This window comes from Pongo pygmaeus, chromosome 8 (genome assembly GCF_028885625.2).
Source record: "Pongo pygmaeus isolate AG05252 chromosome 8, NHGRI_mPonPyg2-v2.0_pri, whole genome shotgun sequence".
In the NCBI taxonomy this organism is placed as follows: Eukaryota; Metazoa; Chordata; class Mammalia; order Primates; family Hominidae; genus Pongo; species Pongo pygmaeus.
In genome coordinates this window covers 98727951-98750979 of record NC_072381.2, presented here as the reverse complement: position 1 = coordinate 98750979, position 23029 = coordinate 98727951, and the positions used below count along the sequence as shown (strand labels likewise).

The 23029-nt window shown below is 41.9% G+C and overlaps 1 protein-coding gene across 1 annotated transcript in view; it reads right to left on the bottom strand.

Annotated features, from left to right (window-relative positions):
• The window catches only part of PDE6C (phosphodiesterase 6C), a 52686-nt gene extending 37072 nt beyond the window's left edge, over positions 1-15614 (bottom strand). Inside the window, exons 1-7 of the mRNA XM_054436725.1 lie at positions 15135-15614; positions 7583-7735; positions 7387-7476; positions 6304-6444; positions 2736-2810; positions 1681-1745; positions 1515-1581 (exon numbers count right to left, since the gene is read on the bottom strand). Coding sequence (XP_054292700.1) covers positions 1515-1581; positions 1681-1745; positions 2736-2810; positions 6304-6444; positions 7387-7476; positions 7583-7735; positions 15135-15614 — 1071 coding nt within the window. The remainder of the gene's footprint in view (positions 1-1514; positions 1582-1680; positions 1746-2735; positions 2811-6303; positions 6445-7386; positions 7477-7582; positions 7736-15134) is intronic.
• Between the last annotated feature and the right edge of the window lie 7415 nt (positions 15615-23029).

The window sequence follows — 23029 nt, the reverse complement described above, 5'->3', positions numbered from 1 at the left end:
TCTCGAACTCTTGACCTCAGGCGATCCACCTGCCTTGGCCTCCCAAAGTGCTAGGATTACAGGCATGAGCCACCACGCCCAGCAATCATAGCATTTTAAAGCCAGAAGGGATCTTAGCAATTAAGTTCATACTTTAAAAAAAAAAAAAATGAAGAAATGGAAGCCTAAAGAGATTAAGTGATTTGTTTAAATCTATGGGATGGAACTAGAACTGTGAGCTCCAGAATGGGTGCTGGGGAAATCAGCTCTCCTGGCTGGGAATTGGGGAAATCCTTGGCTTGTATCAGTTGCCAATTTCCATGGTCCCAATTCCCCTGCCATGGGAGATTTCAAGCTGCCAACAGTTTAACAACTTGCTCACAAAAGTCCTAAAAAACTAACAATCTGACAAGATCTAAGTGGGCTCCCTCCTTAAATCTCCACCTCACCAAACTCTGCCTGCCTCTCGGCCCCAAGGTAAGTGCTTTCTGAGAATAATTGAATGAACCATGTCTACTATTTTTGTAGTACTCTTACAAAGAAAATGCGAGAATCTTTCAAAGTTTTTATAAGCATATATAGCCTAAGAATTTAAGGAATCTTTCATGCCATGCATTAATTTCATGATCTAACTTGAATAAATTACATCATTTGATGGGCTGAGCACCCTTCAACTGTGTTTTTGAAGAGGCAAAAAGCAGCTTATTCTTCTTTTTTGAACTTTTCATCAGCAATTATCTGTTTTAGTCCTTTCTTTGAAGAACATTATGTTCTAAATGTTATAAGAACATTTACAGGTGGGTCAAGACCTTAGAGGCCCAAGCTTTTAACTCAATATTGAAAAGTTCCGCATCCCACACCATCCCCTCCCCATCCCCCACATTTGTGCTTTAAAAAATTGACTGATGTACTTGAGATAGAATTAAACCCAGTCATTAAATCATAGTCATTGGATTCCAAAGGATATCTGAAATGTGTGTGGCTACAGAATAAGAAATTGAGGGATGGAGGAACCTTTCTCATGCTGACTAAATATTTCTGTGTAGAGTTCGGAAGTCTCCAGTTAACCTACATTTGACCGTCAAGATTCTTCTCTCCTTTGCCCTATGCCAAAGGAAGTGATCATCTAGCTTTTTTTTTTTTTTTTTGCGGAGTTTCACTTTGTTGCCCAGGCTGGAGTGCAATGGCGCGATCTCGGCTCACTGCAATCTCCACCTCCTGGGTTCAAGTAATTCTTTTGCCTCAGCCTCCCAAGTAGCTGGGATTACAGGCATGTGCCACGACGCCCAGCTAATTTTGTATTTTTAGTAGAGACGGGGTTTCACCGTGTTGGTCAGGCTGGTCTCGAACTCCTGACCTCAGATGATTCGCCCGCCTCAGCCTCCCAAAGTGCTGGGATTGCAGGCATGAGCCACCGCGCCCGGCCCATCTAGCTTTTATTGGATGCATTCTTGCTTTCACAATTGTATCTATCTCTTAGCTAATAAGAGTTTCTTGCAATATTATTTAAAATTTGAATTTGTTCAATAACTTACAAATCCATTTTCAGCAACATATGTTGGCAACCCACTAATGAGTGTCCAGTGGTCTGCAGGAGGTGTCCTTGGGGAAGAGAAGAAAAAAATCATTGCAATATAGAGAAATGCAATATGTGCAAAAATACAATGGCAACTGCGGCAGCAACTTCCTGTCAATACTCACGGAATCACTTTGATCTCTTCTTTTCCATGTAAAATGTAATCAATGATTTTATAAAAGTTGACTTCCTAAGAAAGAAAGAGGATATTATGGGAATAATGTTATTTCCCAAAGAAATCATTTTTCATTGGGGAACTTGTACTTTAAAACTCTTACAAATAGAACCTTATTTCCCAACCACATTATATTATAACATAAATTATCAAACTACTTATATCCTGGCTACAAACTTATAATAAAACCAGAAATATTATTGGCTGTTTATCTACATGCACAAGGCTAAATAAATTTTGTTTTTAAAAAGTTGAATTGCCCCCAAACAGCTTTTGGGGTGTGGGGGATCTTTGGCTACCAAATCATCAGATAGTCTGTTTTTATTTTCAAGTGATCCCTTTTGTTGTCCAGAAATACCTGACATTAATAACTTCACTAGAACAAATCACGTAATTTCTCAACTGTAGTCAGTTTTACATTATATATAGTGACCCGTACCCTCCTTTCATCAGTGACTTATCTGAACAGGTGCCTCAGAAACAGGAGGTTACACTGCCAAAGCTGGAAGGGACTAGATAATTATTCTCTCTGTTTCATGGGGCAGATGATGAACCTGAGGCCTGGACACAATCCATTCCCTTCTCTTTCCTGTGTGCTATGGACACAGGGGTTTCTGCCTTCATGAAGCTTGCAGTCAAGGGGGAAAGTAAACCTAACCCAACGCTTCCTTAGAGATTCTAATCTCACATATCTGAAGAAGGGCCCAGGTACTTCTTTAAAATGTTGTGCAGGTGGCTCTGATGCATCCCTCCCTGTTGAGAACCACTGGTCTACCAAGCCCTGGCTTTATAGAAAAGGAAACGGAGACGTTCAACAAGGAGTTAAGGCAAGGGCCAATCAGCTGTAGCTTGGGGCATAGCTGGGACTAGAACCTCAAACTCCTTGTCTAGTGCTGTTTCTACTACTCCAGGTCTTCCCAGGCCAGTGCTCTATGCACTGTGGCCTCTTAATTTTAGCACCTGACACCATGCACAGACGGCATCAAGGAAGACATTTGCACGTACCCTGCCATCAGGTGTCTTTGGACCTTTATAAGGCTCTACTTCTCCAAGCTTGATTGGCCATTCATCGTAGAATTCCTGGAGGCGATTAGATTTAAGTATCATTAAACACACTGTTCCATGACCTATCATATCTTATATAAATTTTATGTGTTTGTATATTTTATGTTAATCTACATAATTCTGGAATTTTAGTGCTGAAAGATCTACAATTCACAGCAATACTGGTTAGGAATTTTTGACCGTGAACACATTACTTAACCTTTTACGTCTGTAAAATAGGGATAACAAGAGAATTTGTACTAAAGAATTGTTGTGAGGATTAAATGAATAATAAATATGTAACATCTACCCTGGCACATAGTTCAAAATACTCAATGTATAGCAATTCTTTCATAGACAATTAAGCTAAATCTGGTTTGATTGAGAGGCTTGGCCAAGGTCACACAGAGTGGCCAAATGTTGGTTGCTTTACCCAACATTCATTCTCTGTCTTTTCCTTGCTAGCATAACCTGATACGATTTGAGTATCAAGTGGTAATTTTCCATCAGACCACAGCCCACGAGTGGTCTACATGAGGTGCCTATATCAGTTTAAGGGCAGTATGTGGCCCAGCTCTGGACAATGAAGAAGGGGGAGAAGTCTGCTGAGGGACTACTGCCAAAAGGTATTCCTCAGATAAAAGCTGATGAGAGTGACATTTGGAGAAAATGCCTCCCAGTTGTGTCATGTCTATGTGCCATGATTTGAGCTGCAACAGCCATCTTTCCACCATAAGAGGAGGCCTCACCAACACGCTGCAGGTAGCAGAGACCTTGCCAGGAAGAAAGAGAAAGCACCTGGACTTTAATGACTGTACTGATCTCTGAATCAACCAGTACTAGCGCTGCCCTACCTTGTTAAGTGGGAGAATAAATATCATATTGTTAGAGATGCTTTTAGCCGTGTCTGATGTTTCTTACAGCCAAAAGAATCCTAACCAACATATTCAGCTAGAAAGTCCCAGAACCAAGATCAGAACCCAGCTCTCATAGTGCTTCATCCTATGTTTACCCACTTAGAACAATTACTCTGAAAAAATAACCTGCAATCACACGAACACGAAGAAATATAAATAAGGCCAGGTGCGGTGGCTCATGCCTGTAATCCCAGCACTTTGAGAGGCCGAGGCGAGTGGATCACTTGAGGACAGGGGTTCGAGACCAGTCTGGCCAACATGGTGAAACCCTGTCTCTACTAAAATACAGAAAATCAGTGGACATGGTGGTACAGGCCTATAATCCCAGCTACTGAGGCATGAGAATCGCTTGAACCTGGGAGGCTGAGGTTGCTGTGAGCCAAGATCATGCCACTGCACTCCAGCCTGGTGACAGACCGAGACTTTGTCTCAAAAAAAGGAAAGAAAAGAAAAGAAAAAATATTTAAATAATATGGTATCATTAGTTATTTTGAACTAGAAGGGTAGCAACAGAATTAAAGAAGATGACACAAGGGCATTATATTGTGAATAATACTACATGTTTCAATATTGCTACTTTAATTAAATTTTTTTAGAATACAAAAACCTAAAGTTGGTAAAGATAATATTGATTATCCACATAGTGTCTACTATGTAAATTCTAGACACTATGTACATATAGTGTTTATATATATAAATATACATATATATATAAAATCTCTAATTCTCACAATTGATAAGAGAGATGTCCTCATTTTACAGATGAAGAAGCCAAGAATCACGTAGGTTAAAAGACTTGCTGACAAAAGGACAAAATCAAAGAGCTGACACTACCTGACTTAAGATTTGCCATAAAGCTGCAATAATCAAGACAGTGTGGTATTAGTGAAAGAATGGACAAATGAATCAATGAAACAAAATAGAGAACCCAGAAATAGACCCTCACCAATATAGTTAACTTGGACAAAGGAGCAAAGGCAATGAACAAAGGATAGTCTTTTCAACAAATTGTGTTGGAACAACTGAACATCTACATGTAAAAAAAGTGAATCTAGAAACAGAAATTGTACCTTTCACAAAAAATAACTCAAAATGGATTATACACCTAGATGCAAAACACAAAAGTATAAAAATTCTAGGCGATGACATAGAAGATCTGGGTGAACTTGGGTTTGATGAGACTTCATAGATACAACACCAAAAGCACAATCCATGAAAGAAAAAATATAGATAAATTGGACTTCATTAAAATTAAAACCTCTGCTCTGCAGCAGACACTGTTAGGAGAATGAAAAGATAAGCCACAGACTGGGAGAAAGTATTTGCAAATCACATATTTGGTAAAGGACTTGCACCCATAATGTACAAATAACTCTTACAATTGAATGATAAGAAAACAACATAATAAAATGTGGGCAAAAAATCTGAGCAGATATCTCTCTAAGAAGATATACAGATGGCAAGTAAACATATGAGAAGATGCTCAACATCATATGTCATTGGGGAATTGAAAATTAAAACAACAATGAGATACCACAACTGATACCCCAAATACTAACATTAGCAACTGCTAATACCCAAAATACTGACATTAACAACCGCTGGTGAGAATGTGCATCTGGAAGACATGCAAAACAGTAAAGTCACTTTGGAAGACAGTCTGCCAGTTTCTTACAAAGATTAATTCATCTTACAATATAATCCAGCAATTGCCCTGTTTGGTATTTACCCAAATGAGTTGAAAACATGTAGACACACATAAACCTACCTACAATGGTTACAGCAGCTTTATTCACAATCACTAAATATTAGAAGCAACCAAGATACCCTTCAACAGGTGAATGGATAAACAAACCTGCCATACAGTGGAATATTATTCAGTGATAAAAAGAAATTAGCTACTGAGTCATGAAAAGACATGAGGGAAATTTAAATGCATATTTCAAAGTGAAAAGCCAGTCTGAAAAAGCTACCTACCATATGATTCCAACTATACGGCATTCTGGAAAAGGCAAAAACTATAGAAACAGTAAAAAAAAATAATTGTGGCTACCAGGAGTTTGGAAGCGGTGAGGGAAGGTTGAATATGTGAAGCACAGAGGGCTTTGAGGCACTGAAACTAGTCTGTCTGATACTGTAATAGCAGATATATGACATTACACATTTGTCAAAACCCAGAGAACTGCACAAAGGATGAACCCTCATGTAAACTATGGACTTTAGTTAATAATAATATATCAATATTGATTCATCACACCACACTAATGCAAGATGTTAATAACAGGGAAACTGGGAGAGGAGATTGGGAGGGAAGAGGAAACTCTGTACTTTCTAATCAATTTTTCTGTCAATACTACTCTAAAAATAGTCTATTAATTAATGTAAAAAAAAAAAAACAGACTTGCTGAAAACCCATACTACTAGGAAGTGGAAAAACCAAGATTCAAGCCTACATCTTTTTTGCTCCAAGACACAAACTTTTACCTCTGTTCTTGTGATCAATCATGACTAATTATTTACATAGTGTGTCTGTTTTTTAAGGATCACATTTCCTGTGGTGTGTGTTTTATAGGTGATGTTAGATGAGATAAAATGTGTAGAATAATAAGAACCTTCTCCTTGGTCATGTCCAGCAGTCCAATGGAGTATCGTTCACAGTTCAGATATGTTCTAACCGTGTAGAGCGCTTTATGAAACTGTCGCTCAACATCTGTGAGTTCTTCAAATACTTTATTGGCTGACCACATAAGGATCTGAAAGTAGGTATCAAAAAGAAAACAGAATAAAGTATGCTATGGAGAGATAGAGCATTCGCCACAAGAAAATATGAGGTGCATCAAATAAAATAAATGCATATCACTGGAAAGTGCAATTCTGATTTTGAACATGTGTACGTCCAACAAACTACTCAGATCCTCTAGGTGAGATGATGAGTAGACCTTTGCAAGCCTGCGGGTCTATGGAGAGAGAGAAGCTATGATTGGTTCCTGTGTCTAGATGTTTTGGCTCCAAAGGGGAAGTGCTCTGAAATTGGATGCAGGGATGGTCCCTGGGCAGAGAATCCAGTATTGGTGGCCCACTGGCTCCTGCTGGCCCTGATGTGGAGAGAGCCACATACCTCCTTCCACGCATCCTGAGCTAGCTGGAGGTAACCTGGAGAGTTCAAATGGGAAGGGACCTCCCTCTCAGCCTCTACTCGTGCATTGTACTGGTGAGGAAACTGAGGTCCAGAGAGTCGGCCAGACCTAGTTATCTTAGGTACCAATAGTGCCCTTTATCCCTCTTTCTCATGGAATTAGGAATAATACACTCCTCAAATTAATAGGTTTACTATGACCCAGGAATTGCTGCAAGCTTTATGTGAGAGCTAATCGCTAATAGTCACAACAACCATCTGAAGTAGGTACCATAATTGTCATCACCATCTCATAGACAGAAATGCCAAGTCCACTTGGGATCTAGACTGAAGAAAGCCAAGCCAGTTGTGCACACAATTGGAGAGTTTGGGGTGCAGGGCAGTGTGGGTGGGGAGAGTGGCAGGAAGATCATGAGAGGACACGTGGGACTGAAGTTTGGGGATCTGCTCCACATGGCTTAAACCCCCAGGAGGAATAGGAGGGTTCTGAATTTGTTGTCTCTGGGCGGCTTTGTCAGAATAGGTCAGCATGGAATGACTAATGCTGCCTTCCTTTTACCTGGCTTCTTCGGGATTCAATATTGTACATGTAGCTGGTGTGATGAATCCTTAGGATGATAGACACAAAGTTGAGGTATTTGGAAAAGACCTACAGATGGCAGAGAAGAACAAGTTATGATTGTGACATCTTTTCTTTGGTTATACAATAAATAAATTTCCTGAGCCTCCAACCAGATGCCCAGGGTTAGCATTACCTCTTCATCCTGTTTGGAAAATTCAGACGCATTTACTTTGTTAACTGCCATGATTACAGCAAGAACCTCCTTGCCCACCACGATCGGGGTTGCCAGCAGGTTCTTAGTGACATACCCAGTTTGCTTGTCCATGAAGTCAGAAAAATGGCTGTTCTGAAAGAGACAGTCACATATTCGTCAAAGTGGCACAGAATCATAGAGTGGTAGATCTAGGGATGATGACAGATCATTCTCTCTCATTTAAATGCTACCAACAGATAACCAGGGCTCCAGTACAGTGGTCCCCAGCACACAATCCCACTCCACCTGCCATCCTATGACTGCATAGAAGGGAATTGCCCATTTCAGAATAAGTGCTGCCAACCTGAGCTATGGCCTATTTAGGTAACACTGAGGCTGGGCCAGAAGAAAAGAGGTGATGAGACAGCCAAGTGGAAAGTGAGGTGCTAAGAGGAAGAGAGGGGAAGGCACGAGGTTACAATAGACAGCAAGTGCATGCAGGGAAGGAGAGCACAGCTAGGAATACAGACACAGTTCATTGAGCACTTCTCTCTCGTTACAAAGGGAAAACATGCACTTGAAATCATCAACCCATATGTCATAACATAAAGCAAAAATTATCGTTGCCCCCAGTTCCTTCCAATCTAGCCTACTAGAAGAAATCCGTGCTAACTGCTGGTGTGCCTCCTTCTATGCCTTTCTCTGTGCTTGAACAAAGAGTTTTCTATTTTTTCTAAAATTTCCTTTTCTAATTGCTTGTAATAGTTTCATCACTTAACAATGTCTTAGGGACTTCCCTGAAGACCAATGCATATGGATGTGAACTCACCTCTTAGATCCATGCACACTACTCCACCCTGGATGCTCTACGATCCACTCAACTGTCCTCTACTGATTTTGCCTGTTTATAGTTTTCCCCACTACCAACAATACTGCACTAATCCTTCTTGCTTTTACTTTTATGTGACAGATTCCCAAAAAAGGAAATCCCTTTCGCTGGATCCAAAGGAACATACAGTTTTTCTTTACATAGATTACTTTGATGAAAGGTTCACATTCTGAGGCTGGGCGGGGTGGTTCACGCCTGTAATCCCAGTACTTTGGGAGGCTGAGGCAGGCAGATCTCCTGAGGCCAGGAGTTCGAGATCAGCCTGGCCAACATGATGAAACCCTGTCTCTACTAAAATACAAAAACTAGCCAAGTGTTGTGGCACACCCCTGTAATCCCCGCTACTCAGGAGGCTGAGGCAGGAGAGTCGCAGTAAGCCGAGATCGTGCCATTGTACTCCAGCCTGGGCAACAAGAGCAAAACTCTGTCTCTAAAAAAAAAAGAAAAAGAAAAAGAAAGGTTCACATTCTAACTTCCACTGACCCTGTGTGAAAGGATCAAGGACTACCCTCTTGCCAGCATCAGATGCTTATCAGGTTTTTAATGTTCTACCAAGCTTATGTCTTCCATTCCTATTTTTTTTTCTTTCTCTGGGAGAGAGGAAAGTGGATCTTCCCAGATTCAGACCTCATAGAGTAGATCGAGAGATGATTCTAATCCACTGGCCATAGCAAAGGCTGAGTAATGAGTCTAGAGAAGCGCACAAATGGAAGGACTTGAGAAAAAGGTCAAGGAAGGCAATTATCTTATTAGCTATCATTTCAGAGAATAGCCACTCACGGTGGGTTTAGACCCAGCCTTCCTTGGGTCATGACATTCTTCCCTTTGAACCTAGGACTTCTTCAATTAGAACTGAACTTTCAGCCTGAACTCTGAGACTCGTTGGCCAAAATTAGTGCGGTATTCCTTCCACAGTTGTATTATTTTCATTTCCCTGTGTTGGCAGTGCTTCTAAAAGCAGCACAAACCTTGGAAACTGGATTCTGTCTGGTTTCCAATAGAAAAAAAATGTGAGAATTTTCTGGGTGTGTCATTTCCAGGCCAGAGTTTCCACCAGGGAACAAGGGCTGGTTGGCCGGTAGAACTCACGGAGCTCAAATGAGATTAGCAGTCCTGAGACATGCCTCAGAATCACCTGCAGATTAATGCAGCAGATGCACTGAATCCTAATCTCCTACAGTGGAACCTGCACTTTTACGTGGCCCAGGTAATTCTTAGGCTCAACCCAATGGGGAATCACTCCTGTGGAGGATCACCAGAAATGGTACTGCTCTCAGAGGAAATGTGTGATGTAAAGGGGATAAAGGCAGCCCCTCACTCCAGATCTCTTCTATACCTTTCCCAGAGTGGAAACACACAAACCAACTCTTGAGGCATCAGCGTTGCATAAAGTCAAGGAAGGTATTGGAGTCAGACTTTCTTGGCTGAAACTGGGTCCCAGTGTACTAGCTGTATGGTCCTGGGCGTGTTACTTACCTTCTGTGTCCTCGTTTTCTAATCTGAAAATAGGGGTAATGCTTCCATCTACTGCCTAGAATTCCTGATGTGAAGATAGAATAACATAGTATAGGCTGAGCACTTAGAAAAAAAAAGTGTCTGGCACATAGTATTCAGTAAGTACTAGGAAGAGGAACTTAGTACTTTTCTAGGCTTTCCTGAATGAGAAGTAGTTCTTTTGCAATTACCATTTTGCTTCTAGTTTTAATTTTTCTAGCCAATTCAAATCACTGAAGAAATCAGATGCCCGTAGCTGGATGTAGGCCTCCCATACCGCGGAGCACCCTTCCTCCAGAAGGCCAGCATACTCTCTCACTCATGCCACCAAGAACCACATTTCTTTTCTATCCACTTTATCTGTTACTTCTCTCTGTTTCCCCATAGCATCTTCACCCTCAGACCAAAGCGTCTGCAGTTTTAGATTCTTTCTCTTAATTCACTGCTTGTGTAGGCCCGCTCCCATTGTTTCCCTTCCACCCTGTCATCCATGCAGATCACATCACCTTCATTTACACAGCCTGGGCACTAAAGGAATCATCGAAATATCAGAAACGTGCACCATGGGGTGAAGTTAGCCAGGACTTCTTTTTGTCTTTTTTTTGAGACAGAGTTTTGCTCTTGTTGCCCAGGCTAGAGTGCAATGGCGTGATCTCTGATCACTGCAGGCTTCACCTTCCAGGTTCAAGTGATTCTCCTCCCTCAGCCTCCCAAGTAGCTAGGATTACAGGCACCTGCCACCACACCTGGCTAATTTTTGTATTTTTAATAGGGACAGGTTTTCGCTGTGTTGGCCAGGCTGGTCACAAACTCCTGGCTTCAGGTGATCCACCCACCTCAGCCTCCCAAAGTGCTGAGATTACAGGTGTAAGCCACCGCGCTTAGCTGGCAGCACTTCTTTGCAAACACATTTCACTCTGCAGCTTCAAACTTAATGCCATTTTATTCCAGATTCTAAACACAAGGAAATGTTCTTAAGTTCAATGGACTGTTTTGAGAAAATGGCTTGTAAGTTTCAAAATTTAATACTTGCTTATTATTGCATCTGAAAGCCCTAGATAAACCAGCCATCAAGTTACAGGATGGGGATAGGGGAGGGGTTTTTGTGTTTTATTTTCACTAGCTCAAAAAATCCTTAGCGAAGTTTCTTTGCATAAATCCTGCGTGTGTCCCTTGATGGTTCTTTAGAGAAGCCCTTGAAGGCAGCTGGAGAACATTGTTTAGAGCAACAGGAGGCCTGATCCCTCATCAGATGTCAGTATTGCTAAATCCTGATTAAACATCCTTAACCCCTGAGATCCAAAGCAGAAGTAGAGGAGGAAAGGAAGAGAGAGGAAGGAGGACTTCTAAACCACAGTCAGAATCAGGATCACCCATAGTTTATGGACAGCTTTCCAAATAGAGAAAAAAACGACTTAAAGAGGATATCTCTCAGTTTCCTGTTGTTAAAAGTCTTCCTCTCAGCACTTTGGGAGGCCTATGTGGGCAGATCACGAGGTCAGGAGTTCAAGACCAGCCTGGCCAACATGGTGAAACCCTGTCTCTACTAAAAATACAAAAATTAGCTGGGCATGGTGGTGCATGCCTGTAATCCCAGCTACTGGGGAGGCTGAGGCAGGAGAATGGCTCGAACTTGGGAAGCAGAGGTTGCAGTGAGCCGAGATCGTGCCATTGCACTCCAGCCTCGTGACAGAGCGAGACTCCGTCTCAGAAAAAAAGTCTTCCTGCCTTCAACTTGTTTTAATACAGGCAATAATCATTGATGCTTCTTTGGCCAACCATATCCAGCTCCTAAACGCCTACTGGCATAATGACAATATTATCACAGCTATCATTTATTGAGCATCTACTATGAGTCAGGTCCTTTATATGCATTTAATCTGTACATTTGCTTATCTCCATTTCTTAGGGGTAGAAACTCCATCACACAGTTACTAAGTCACAGACATGGATCTTCACCCAGTTCTGTCTGATGCCACAGCCCTCTCCCTATACCAGTGGCTTCCCTGTTACCTTCATGGACCCTCCAAGGTTGGGAGTATGTAGTTCTGTACCTTTGTCTAGGTGTGAGAAGTCTTTCCCTCACCTGCGCCCGCACTGCTAGCCAGAGGAAAGTTGTGTGGTCAGGGATGTGGTAGAAAGAGGGAGGCCTCCAAGACCTGAGTTATTGCCCCAGATCTGCCACTTCCTGTCTACCTAACTTTGAACGATTCCTACTACGTAGGCTGGAAATAAAAGTATGATCCTTGTCAGAGAACGTTGTTTAAATTGTCAAGTGCAATGAAAAGAGGAAGAATTAATCAGATATTTCATTTGAAACATTGGTTCCTACTTCCTTTCCCATTGCAAATCTTACTGCAGCGGCTAAAGCATGTGAAACCGCGGGGTGTGAGGTAGGCAAACAGCACTGGACACATACTCAGCTACCTCCGTTCCAACCCTTCTCATCCACAGACACACACCATGGACCTGGGGGAGATACAACTCCTATGGCCTCAACTTCCTGTCCTCCATAGGACAGAGTTGGGCTAAAGGCTTCAAAAGCCCCTTCCATCTCTAATATTCCACAGTTGATTTGAAATTCACTTCCTCCTCCTGTATCTGCTTACCCAAGAGACCAGTGGTTTTCAACATTGGCTGCATATTAGAAGTAGCTGGGGGAGCTTTTTAAAAATACCAATGCCTCGGCGGGGCGCAGTGGCTCACGCCTGTAATTCCAGCACTTTGAAAGTCCAAGGCGAGTGGATCACCTGAGGTCAGGAGTTCAGTACCAGCCTGGCCAACATGGCAAAACCCCGTTTCTACTAAAAATACAAAAATTAGCCAGGCATAGCGGCGCACCTCTGTAGTCCCAGCTACACAGGATGCTGAGGCAGGATAATTGCTTGAACTCGGGAGGCAGAGGTTGCAGTGAGCCAAGATAGAGCCATCGCACTCCAGCCTGGGTGATGGATCAAGACTGTCTCAAAAATAAATAAATAGTAAAATAAAAATACTAATGCCTGAATTCTAATCTTTGAGAGTCCACTGTAACAATAAAGCCACCAATATGGTTTTGTGGATTGTGTTTGTTTTTTGAGACAGGGTTTCATTCTGTCACCCAGGCTGGAGTGCAGTGTGTGAACACAGCTCACTGCAGCCTTGGCCTCCCAGGCTCAAGCCATCCTCCCATCTCAACCTTCCAAGTAGCTGGGAACTCCAGGCACACACCACCATGTCTGGCTTATTTTTGTATTTTTGGTAGAGACGGGGGTTTCCTATGTTGGCCAGGCTGGTCTCGAACTCCTGGGCTTAAGCCATCCACCCGCCTTGGCCTCCCAAAGTGCTGGGATTACAGGCGTGAGCCACTGCATACAGCTTAATATGGTTTTAATGTACAGCCAGAGTTGGAAATCCCCACTCTAGAGAGAAAAAATGTGAAGAAGCAGTTGAAATGAAGAACCAATGAGGTCTCTGTCTTTCCCGTGAGCACAGAACTGTATCTGTCTTCAACACACATTTCTCTGTGTCCCACCCAGAACAGCCAGGAGCCCTCCAGAGAAGAGAGGAGAGACTCCCCACTCCCAGATGAAGTGCTCCATCCATGCCGTGATGCTCACCATGGACAGCCGCAGACCAAAACCACCTCCAAGCAGCTCCATGCTCTTATTTCCTTCTCACCACAGAGAACTGGGCTCATCAAAGTATAACAGCAGAAATCATTTTACCCATCTCTTCTTTAAAAGCCTTTCAAAAAATTGCTCAATGTCACTTTTTCAAGTTTGATGTACTAGTAGGGATGGGCTCAGTTGGGGACCCTCAAGGAGCATATTCCCATGAGAAAAACCTCAAGATGTGCAGACATTGCCTTCCAGTTCGTTGTCTAGAGAACTTTGCCCTAAGGACGCGCATCCATTTAGACACCTGAAGCAGCTGCAGTCAGGTTCAAAAACAAACTTAACCCAGTTTAAACTCACTGAAAGGAGGAATTATTCAGGACTGAAGGCCCTACCAGGCCCCATGGTAACCCTTGCACCTGAGCGGTGTTCTGTGGTTGTTTGCAGAGAGTCGCTCATGTTTGATGACTTCCACACCTCTTGGGTCCGTGTGACCCTCCCCCTATAATCAGCTTCAGGAGGCATTTAGGAGATTATCCTCCTGCCTCTCCAGCTGCCCTATTAACCCCTGCACAGAAAGCATTTCACAGGTTGTTCCCATTCAACTCTGTTCCATCATAATCCACTTTTCCCTTTTTGTTAATGGTAAACTGTAATAATGGACCACATGTGTAGAGAAGGAGCTGCCAGGAGAATCTCCAAGCTGGTATCCTTGATTATTGCTGAGGGGAGGGATGATGGGTGATTAGCATTTCCTCCTTTGGTTTATTTGTATCTTATAATTGTTTAAAAATGAACATGTACACTAATGATAAGAATAAAGTTTTTCTATTCCTATAAGGGGCATCTCAATGCCTTGTATTTGTGCAGTATGCTGTTGGTCTTCAAGAGGGTCCAAATGTCCCATTTACGTGATTGGAATTCATTCTTGAAAGATCTGGGTTATGGAGCAGTGGGAGTGGTCAGTTGCACTTAACCATCACCTAAATTCACATATGTAATGAATTCCAAATTTGAACATCTGAACTTTCAAATGGCATCATTTTTTCTTTTTGCACATTTGGTCAATAGATGAAAGAATTGATTTACTAGCAAATCCATCCAAAAAACCTGAATGTTTTCAAAGGACTGTGAATGAGAGGCATGGGGAGCAGTTCACAAGTCTTGGCATCTGGGCACGTTGGCCCATCTCCCTAGTGGGGTGGTTTGTTTTGCTGGTGTTGCTGAGAAGGAAAGTCCCCCCAGAGGACTGGAGGAGGCATAAGGGAGGGGGTGTGGAATGCACCAGGTCCAGGTAGGATCCCCTGATAAAATGCCAAACTTTACATGGAACATACTTATACTTCAAAAAATAATAATTCGTTGTTTATCTGAAATTCAAGTTCAACTGGGCAAGTTGAAATTTCATTTGCTAAATTTGGCAACACTAGGCCTGGGTGATCCTATTCCCTGCCACCCACATTCCCCCGGTTATTGCCAAACTAATGCCACAAGGATAGCACTATCTCTCTTTCCCATTTGTTCCTCCCTGATCCTGCCAAGACCTCTGCCCCACTGTCATAAGGCCACCTACCTTTTTCACATCTGGGACATTATGAGTTTTCTTCGTGTGAGCAGCCCAACCCACTATCCCAATGTCCAATGGAAACACAACTTCTTTGTCAGGGCCCACCAGGTTGTCCTCAAACTTGGAGGTGGGGGTGACATCCAGCAACCTAGAGGCCACCTCAGGTATGCCGTTCCGGGACCGGCACAGGAACATGCTGCAGCGGTCAGCCTGGAGCAGGTGGGCCAGCCTCTGCAGGGCCCTGTGAACCCCCTGCTCTGGGGTGCCCCCCTCCTCCTGCACGGTCCACAGCAGCTCCAAGCACAGGGCCGACTCCTCCACCTGGGTCAGCTCAGAGAAGGACATGCTGGACTGGACTGGCACCTGGCTGTTCTTGAAGATTTCTCCCAGCACCTCCACCCGCAACTTCCTCTCAAAGTACTCCTTGGCAAACTGAGGGTTCTCCTCCAGGTATTTCTCCACGGCATCTTGGTTGATCTCACCCATGATGTGGCTTGCTTTGCTGCGTTTGTTCAGAAAGGACGACCTTCAGAGCACTACCTGAGGCAGAGTGATGAGAAGGAAATACATCCTGGTGGAAATTACTGAGGAAACCATAAATGGTCCCTCATAGGACTTCCAAAGGTCAAGCAGAAAGCAGAGCTTTCAAACTGCCTGTAACTCTTGGGATGTGACAGAAGGCCCTGGCTTAGGGTGGGATTCAGGAAGCAGAGGATTAAAGAGTTCTTCAGGACACTAAATCCCTGAGCATTAGTAGCTCATAAGTCCCTAGCGAATCTTCAGAGCATCTTAGATCAGCCCAGCAAGTAGCAAGCTGAGGTGTCTATTCCAGAAAAATAACTGAATGTCGGCTGCTGTCCACAGCAAGGAAGAATCACTGACATATCCATGAATGACATGACATTGGCAACAATTGGCACTTTGAATCGTTCTTGTATGATAGCTATAGGAAGTAAAACTATTTAGACCTCAGAAGTGCTTGGATTTTTCTTTGTTTATATAGCAACTTTAATGAACATCTGGGAGATATGGAACAGTTTAGCATCACCACAACATAAAGGTGAATATTAATCTTTCCTTTTCTTAAAAGTCTTTTGATCACCAAGGTTGCTTGGCCTCCTCTTTCTCTAAAACCTTCACCTCTCAATCCCTGTCACTTTAGAAAGCTTGACCTCAGAAGTGTTTTAAAGGAATAAACCTCAAGCTTATTACTAAAGAGGTGAACATAGCAAAATATTTGCCAATGATGCAAACCTAATCAAGTCATGAACTGAATAATAACCCTTGTCGAGAGACTATAATTACAAAAGGTAACCTACATAGTTACTAGCTGGGTTTTTCTGCTAAGTATCTTAGTTAGGATTTTGTTTTCAATAGTAATAGCCAGACGTCATGCGATTTTGCTCCAACGTACAGTCTACTAAATCTACTAGATGATAGATATCTTGTCTGTTGCTAGGATCCTTAACGTCTCAGGGGCTACTGGCATAGAAAGAACGCTTACCACTACTTAGTTTTGTTTAATGTTCACTTTACTAAGCTTTTACATCTATTAAACACATTTCCTCAAATATTTAAACACTATTTTGCAACTAATAATTCAAACTATTAATTCATGAACCAATTGCCTTCGATACTTAAATGTTGGTTTCAAACTTAGTCAAGGTGTTTTAAACACTTCAATAAAGCTACAAACCTAATATGACAAATTCTCTTAAGTGGAAAACACACACGTTACAGTGACTCTAAAAATTATTGTTAAACCCACATTTAAGTTTGTTTCAAAAATAGAAACCCTATGAGTTTCATTGAGTTCTCTAAGCTTTACCTCTCTAGATAGTAATCTTTTTTTTTTTTTTTTTTTTTTTTGAGATGGAGTCTCGCTCTGTCGCCAGGCTGGAGTGCAGTGGTGCGATCTCAGCTCACTGCAACCTCCGTCTCCTGGGTTCAAGTGATTCTCCTGCCTCAGCCTCCCGAGTAGCTGGGACTACAGGTGGGTGCCACAATGCCCAGCTAATTTTTGTATTTTTAGTAGAGATGGGTTTCACCATGTTGGCCCAGGCTGGTCTCGAACTCCCAACCTCAGGTGATCCACCTGTGTCAGCCTGAGAGATGGTAATCTTATTAGTCACAAAAGAAAAAGAGATCCGTTGAGGTTTCACATTCCCTGTCGTGAATTGAGAGATTCTTGGTGGGAAACATGGTTTTCCCAGGGGTACAGAAACAGTCATTTGTTGAGTTATGCCACTTCTTGTGATTGAGCTTCACCTGCTACCTCAAAGCACCTTGTCAGGTGCACACATTTTCTTGGACTGTCCTATGTCACACTCAACTCTAGTCTCAGGAGGTTCCTCGTTGGACGACTATTTACTTCATAACACCCTGTTATTATAATTAGGATAATGCAGAAATGTATTTCCCAGGACAGAGTTGAGTCAACTGAGTCACCCCTCCTATGGGACCATCCTCCTCATCTAATAATTTTGGACACTCTTTTTTACCTAGTTATTTTGTGTGACTCATCGTACAGTTCCTACTTCTCCTGTAAGTATGTGGCATGCTCACAATTTCCTGGTTTCATCCTTCCCTCTTGAAACAGAGAGGAAAAAACACATATTTGCATTTCATATACAGGCTTATACTTAATAGAAAAAACAAAAAACAAAATGCCCATATGTGTTCACCTTTCGTAATCTTTTTTTTTTTTTTTGAGACAGAGTCTTGCTCTGTCGCCCAGGCTGGAGTGCAGTGGCACGATCTCAGCTCACTGCAACCTCCACCTCCTTGGTTCAAGCCATTCTCCTGCCTCAGCCTCCCAAGTAGCTGGGACTACAGGCGCCTGCTACCACGCCCAGCTAATTTTTTGTATTTTTAGTAGAGATGGGGTTTCACTGTGTTAGCCAGGATGGTCTTAATCTCCTGACCTCGTGATCCACCGGCCTCGGCCTCCCAAAGTGCTGGGATTACAGGCGTGAGCCACCGTGCCCAGCGCATCTTTCACAATCTTATAAAAGTGAATATTAATTTGAAAAAGAAACATCCTATTATAGTCAGCATTCTTTTGTTTTTATAACTAGTTAGAGATTCATTCGTTTGTTCATTCTTTCTTTTCTTTTTTTTTTTTTTGAAACGGAGTCTCCCTCTGTTGCCCAGACGCGATCTTGGCTCACTGCAACCTCTGCCTCCCGGGTTCAAGCGATTCTCTTGCCTCAGCCTCTGGAGTAGCTGGGATTACAGGTGCACGCCACCATACCTGGCTAATTTTTTTGTATTTTTAGTAGAGACAAAGTTTCACCATGTTGGCCAGGCTGGTCTCGAACTCTTTTGGTATCTGCCTTCCTTGGCCTCCCAAAGTGCTGGGATTACAGGTGTGAGCTGCTTCACCTGGCCTCGTTTGTTCATTCTTTCAACATTTGTCTATTGATTGTCTGTTATAAGCAAGGCACCATTCTAGCTATTGTGATAGAGACTTCAAGTTCCCCTTATATTATATGATTGTTTCCTTCTCCCAGTTATATGGGAAGATTACTCTTCCTCCCTCTGGTACAGCCATATGACTGATTTTAACAAATGGTTTGTGGGCAGAAATATCACTTTCAGACAGGAACAATTAATTGTCAACAGGAGGCTCTCCAGGTCTCTGTTCCCTCTGCTGCCACATCAGTTTCAGATGAAAGGGCTCCTGAATCCCAGAGTGAGGATGTCATGTAACAGAGGCCCCTGCTGACCCGAGATGGACATGTAGCATGATGAGAAATAAACTTGTCTTGTTTTCAGCCTTGGAGACATGAGGGTTGTTGTTATTGCAGCATCACCAAGACAATTCTGACAGTTACACTTCTACTGCCGGGGACTCAGGGGGTGGTCCCAGCATTACAAGCACTTGTGGTGTGGGAAGGGAGATAAGACTAGTGCGTAAAAAGCCATGAGACATAGAACAGAATACGATTAATGCTGGAAGTGAGGTACATGTACATGGCTATTGGAGTTCACAAAACGTATCATATCTAGTGTGGCTGAAGACAGGGTAGAAATCGAGAGTGTTCAGAAGCAATAGCATGGGGTGTACGGTAATACAGGGAGGACAGTGAAAGGTGACCCTGGAAAGGTGGGTCGGGCCCAGATTAGAAGGGCCTCAAAGCCTAGACTGAGGATTTTGAATCCTGGAAAATTTTTGAAGTAGGAGGCAACATTATTAGTGTTCTTTGCAAACTTAATGAGGAAGATAACTTGGAGGAAAACAAAATACTGGACATTGGGATACAGATTAAGATACTTTATTGCATTTGGCTCATTATCAAACAACCTAAAAATGTGGATAGGCTTTGACCCTATAATTCTGCTTTTATGAATTCATCTTAGAGAAATAATTAAGAATGTATGTGATTAATATAGTTGCAAGGGTGCTTATCATGAGTGTGGGTATAAAAGTAAAATATTAGAAATAGCCTAGACACTTAATAGTAGGAGGTTGAGTAAATAAATGGTATTAGAGCTCTAAAATAGAAAGCTACGCAGCTATTACGTTGGTACAAAAATAATTGCGGTTTTTCCCATTACTTTTAGTGGCAAAAACCGCAATTATTTTTGCACCAACCTAATAATATTGTTAAAGTCTATTGACATGAAAAATATTTATGATATGCAGTTAATTACAAACAGCATTGCAGCATGATTCCATTAATATGCACAGACAGAGGTATATGTACCAAAATATTAAGTAAAATTATTTCAAGGCAGGACACGGTGGCTTATGCCTATAATCCCAGCACTCTGGGAGGCCGAGACAGGCAAATTACTCGAACTCAGGAGTCTGACACCAGCCTAGGCAACATGGTGAAACCCCGCCCTACAAAAAAATACAAAAATTAGCTGGGCCTGGTGGCATACACCTGTAGTCCCAGCTGAGACTGGGACTGAGATGGGGGGATGGCTTGAGGCCAGGAGGTAGAGGCTGCAGGGAGCTGTGATCGCTCCACTGCACTCCAACCTAGGTGACTGAATGAGACCCTATCTCAGGAAAAAAAAAAAGTTATTTCAAAGTGGTGGGATTTAAGACATTAATTTTTTTCTTCTTTTTTGCTTACCTGATTTTTGTAAAGTATCTATAATGAACATATATAATTTATGTAATAAAGAAATTAAGTCATTCATAAACAAAGATTTTGAGGTTATCTCTGCAGTCTATGGGTGAAGTTGCTTGGGAATGAAAAAGAAAAGGACAAATGTGAGACACAATCCAGCAAATGTGTCACGACAATTGACAGGACAAAGCAATTGATTAGTTAGAAAAAGCACACAAGACAAGGGGTCACTGTTAACTACTTTGAGTGTTGAGCGAAGTTATGGACTGAATGTTTGCATTCCCCTAAAACTCATCTGTTGAAATCCCAACCTCTAATGTGATGGTATTAGACGGTATGGCCTTCAGGATGTGACTAGGTCATGAGGATGGAACCCTCACGAGTGGTATTAGTGCCCTTATTAAAGGGCCCCCAGAGAGCTCTCTAGCCCTCTTTCTTCCATGTGAGGATACCATGAGAAGATGGCTGTCTGTGACCTGGAAGAGGAAGACGGCCATCACTGAACCTGACCATGCTGGCACCCTGACCTCAGACCTCCAGCCTCCAGAACTATGAGAAGTGAATTTCTGTTGTCTATAAGCCACTCCGTCTATGACACTTTGTTATAGCCACCTGAACTAAGACAAATGACATTTTATCAAAGATTTTTAAATGGGTAATATTAGAAGCATCCTTTTAGCACACACACCAATAGCCTTTTCTTTCTTTCTTGTTCTTGATGAAGTCCTATGATTTCCATAGCTCTTCCTCTCGGGATAGTTCTTTGCAGAGCTTCTTGCCAGTGTTAGCAAGATCTTTGTGTCTCTTATTGGCTGTCTGCTACTAGGCACTGAAAAAAACAAAATCAATTTCAGAAAATAACATATTTTATTTTTTAAAATGTCTGATTCAGGTGGTACGTGTGTAGGTTTTTTATATGGGTATATTGCATGATGCTGAGGTTTGAGCTTCAGTTGAACCCATCACCCAGATAGGGAGCATAGTACTCAATAGGTAGTTTTTCAATCCTTTCCTTTGTCCTTTTGGAGGCCCCAGTGCCTATTGTTCCCATCATTGCGTCCATGTATACTCAATGTTTAGCTCTCACTTATAAGTAAGAACATGTGGTATTTGGTTTTCTGTTCCTGCATTAATTCACTTAGGATAATGGCCTCCAGCTGCATCCATGTTGCGGCATAGGACATGATTTTGTTTTTTGTATGGCTGCGTAGTATTCCATGGTGCATATGTACCACATTTTCTTTACCCAGTTCACCACTGATGGGCACCTGGGTTGATTCCATGTCTTTGCTGTTGTGAATAGTGCTGTGACAAACATGTGAGTGCAAGTGTCTTTTAGGTAGCATGATTTATTTTCTTTTGGGTTTCTACTGGATAGATACCCAGTAATGGGATTGCTGGGTCAAATGGGAGTTCTATTGTTAGTTCTTTGAGAAATCTCAACAGTGTTTTCTGCAGGGGCTGGACCAATTTACAATCCCACCAACAGCATATGAGTGTTCCTTTTTCTCCAACATCTGCTATTTTTCGACTTTTTAATAACAGCCATACTGTCTGGTGCGAAAGGTTTTGATTTGCATTTCTCTAATGATTAGTGATGTTGAGCATTTTTTCATATGTTTGTTGGCTGCTTGTATGTCTTCTTTTGAGAAATACCTGTTCCTGTCCTTTGCCCACTTTTTAATGGGGTAATTTGTTTTCTTCTTGTTGATTTGTTTTTTATAGATTCTAGATATTAGTCCTTTGTCAGATGCATAGTTTGCTAATATTTTCTCCCATTTTGTAGAGTGTCTGTTTACTCTGTTGATAGTGTCTTTTGCTGTGCAGAAGCTCTTTAGTTTAATTAGGTCCCACTTGTCAATTTTTGTTTTTGTCGTGTTTTCTTTTGAGGACTTAGTCATAAATTCTTTGCCTAGGCTGATGTTCAGAAGAGTGTTTCCTAGGTTTTCTTCTAGGATTTTTATAGTTTGAAGTCTTACATTTAAGTCTGTAATCCATCTTGAGTCAGTTTTTGTAGCTGGTGAGAGGTAGGGGTCAAGTTTCATTCTTCTGCATATAGTTAGCCAATTTTGCCAGCACCATTTATTAAATAGGATGGAAAATGACATATCTTAAAAATTTAAACTTACCAAACAGATCACTTAGAATAAATTTTTAACATGACAAAATGTTGACTTCACTGTTTAATTTTTACATCAGTGCTTCTGTTTCATTCAAAGCATAGATTTGTTGTTTGTTTTTTGGATAGAATATTAACTGATGGAGAAAATGAAGGAAAAAGTCAAAATCTTAGATGCTAATATTTTTTAATGACAATAAATTTATTTAGATAAACTCTGAAATGATAACTAAGTCAATGTGAAAACTCCATTGCATTTACATAGAATTTTTTTAAGAAATGTAAACCACCTGGTAATAATAAAAGGATAATAAGAATAGGTAACATACAAAATATATACTCTGTGACAGGTACCCTCCTAAGATCCTTACATACATTATCTTATTTAATTTTTGGGGGGTTTTTTTGAGACAAAATTTCACTCTTGTTGCCCAGGCTGGAGTGCAATGGCACGATCTCCGCTCACCACAACCTCCACCTCCCGGGTTCAAGCGATTCTCCTGCCTCAGCCTCCCAAGTAGCTGGGATGACAGGCATGCGCCACCATGCCCAGCTAATTTTGTATTTTTAGTAGAGATGGGGTTTCTCCATGTTGGTCAGGCTGGTCTTGAACTACCAACCTCAGGTGATCCTCCCGCCTCGGCCTCCCAAAGTGCTGGGATTACAGGAGTGAGCCACCGTGCCCAGCCTATCTCATT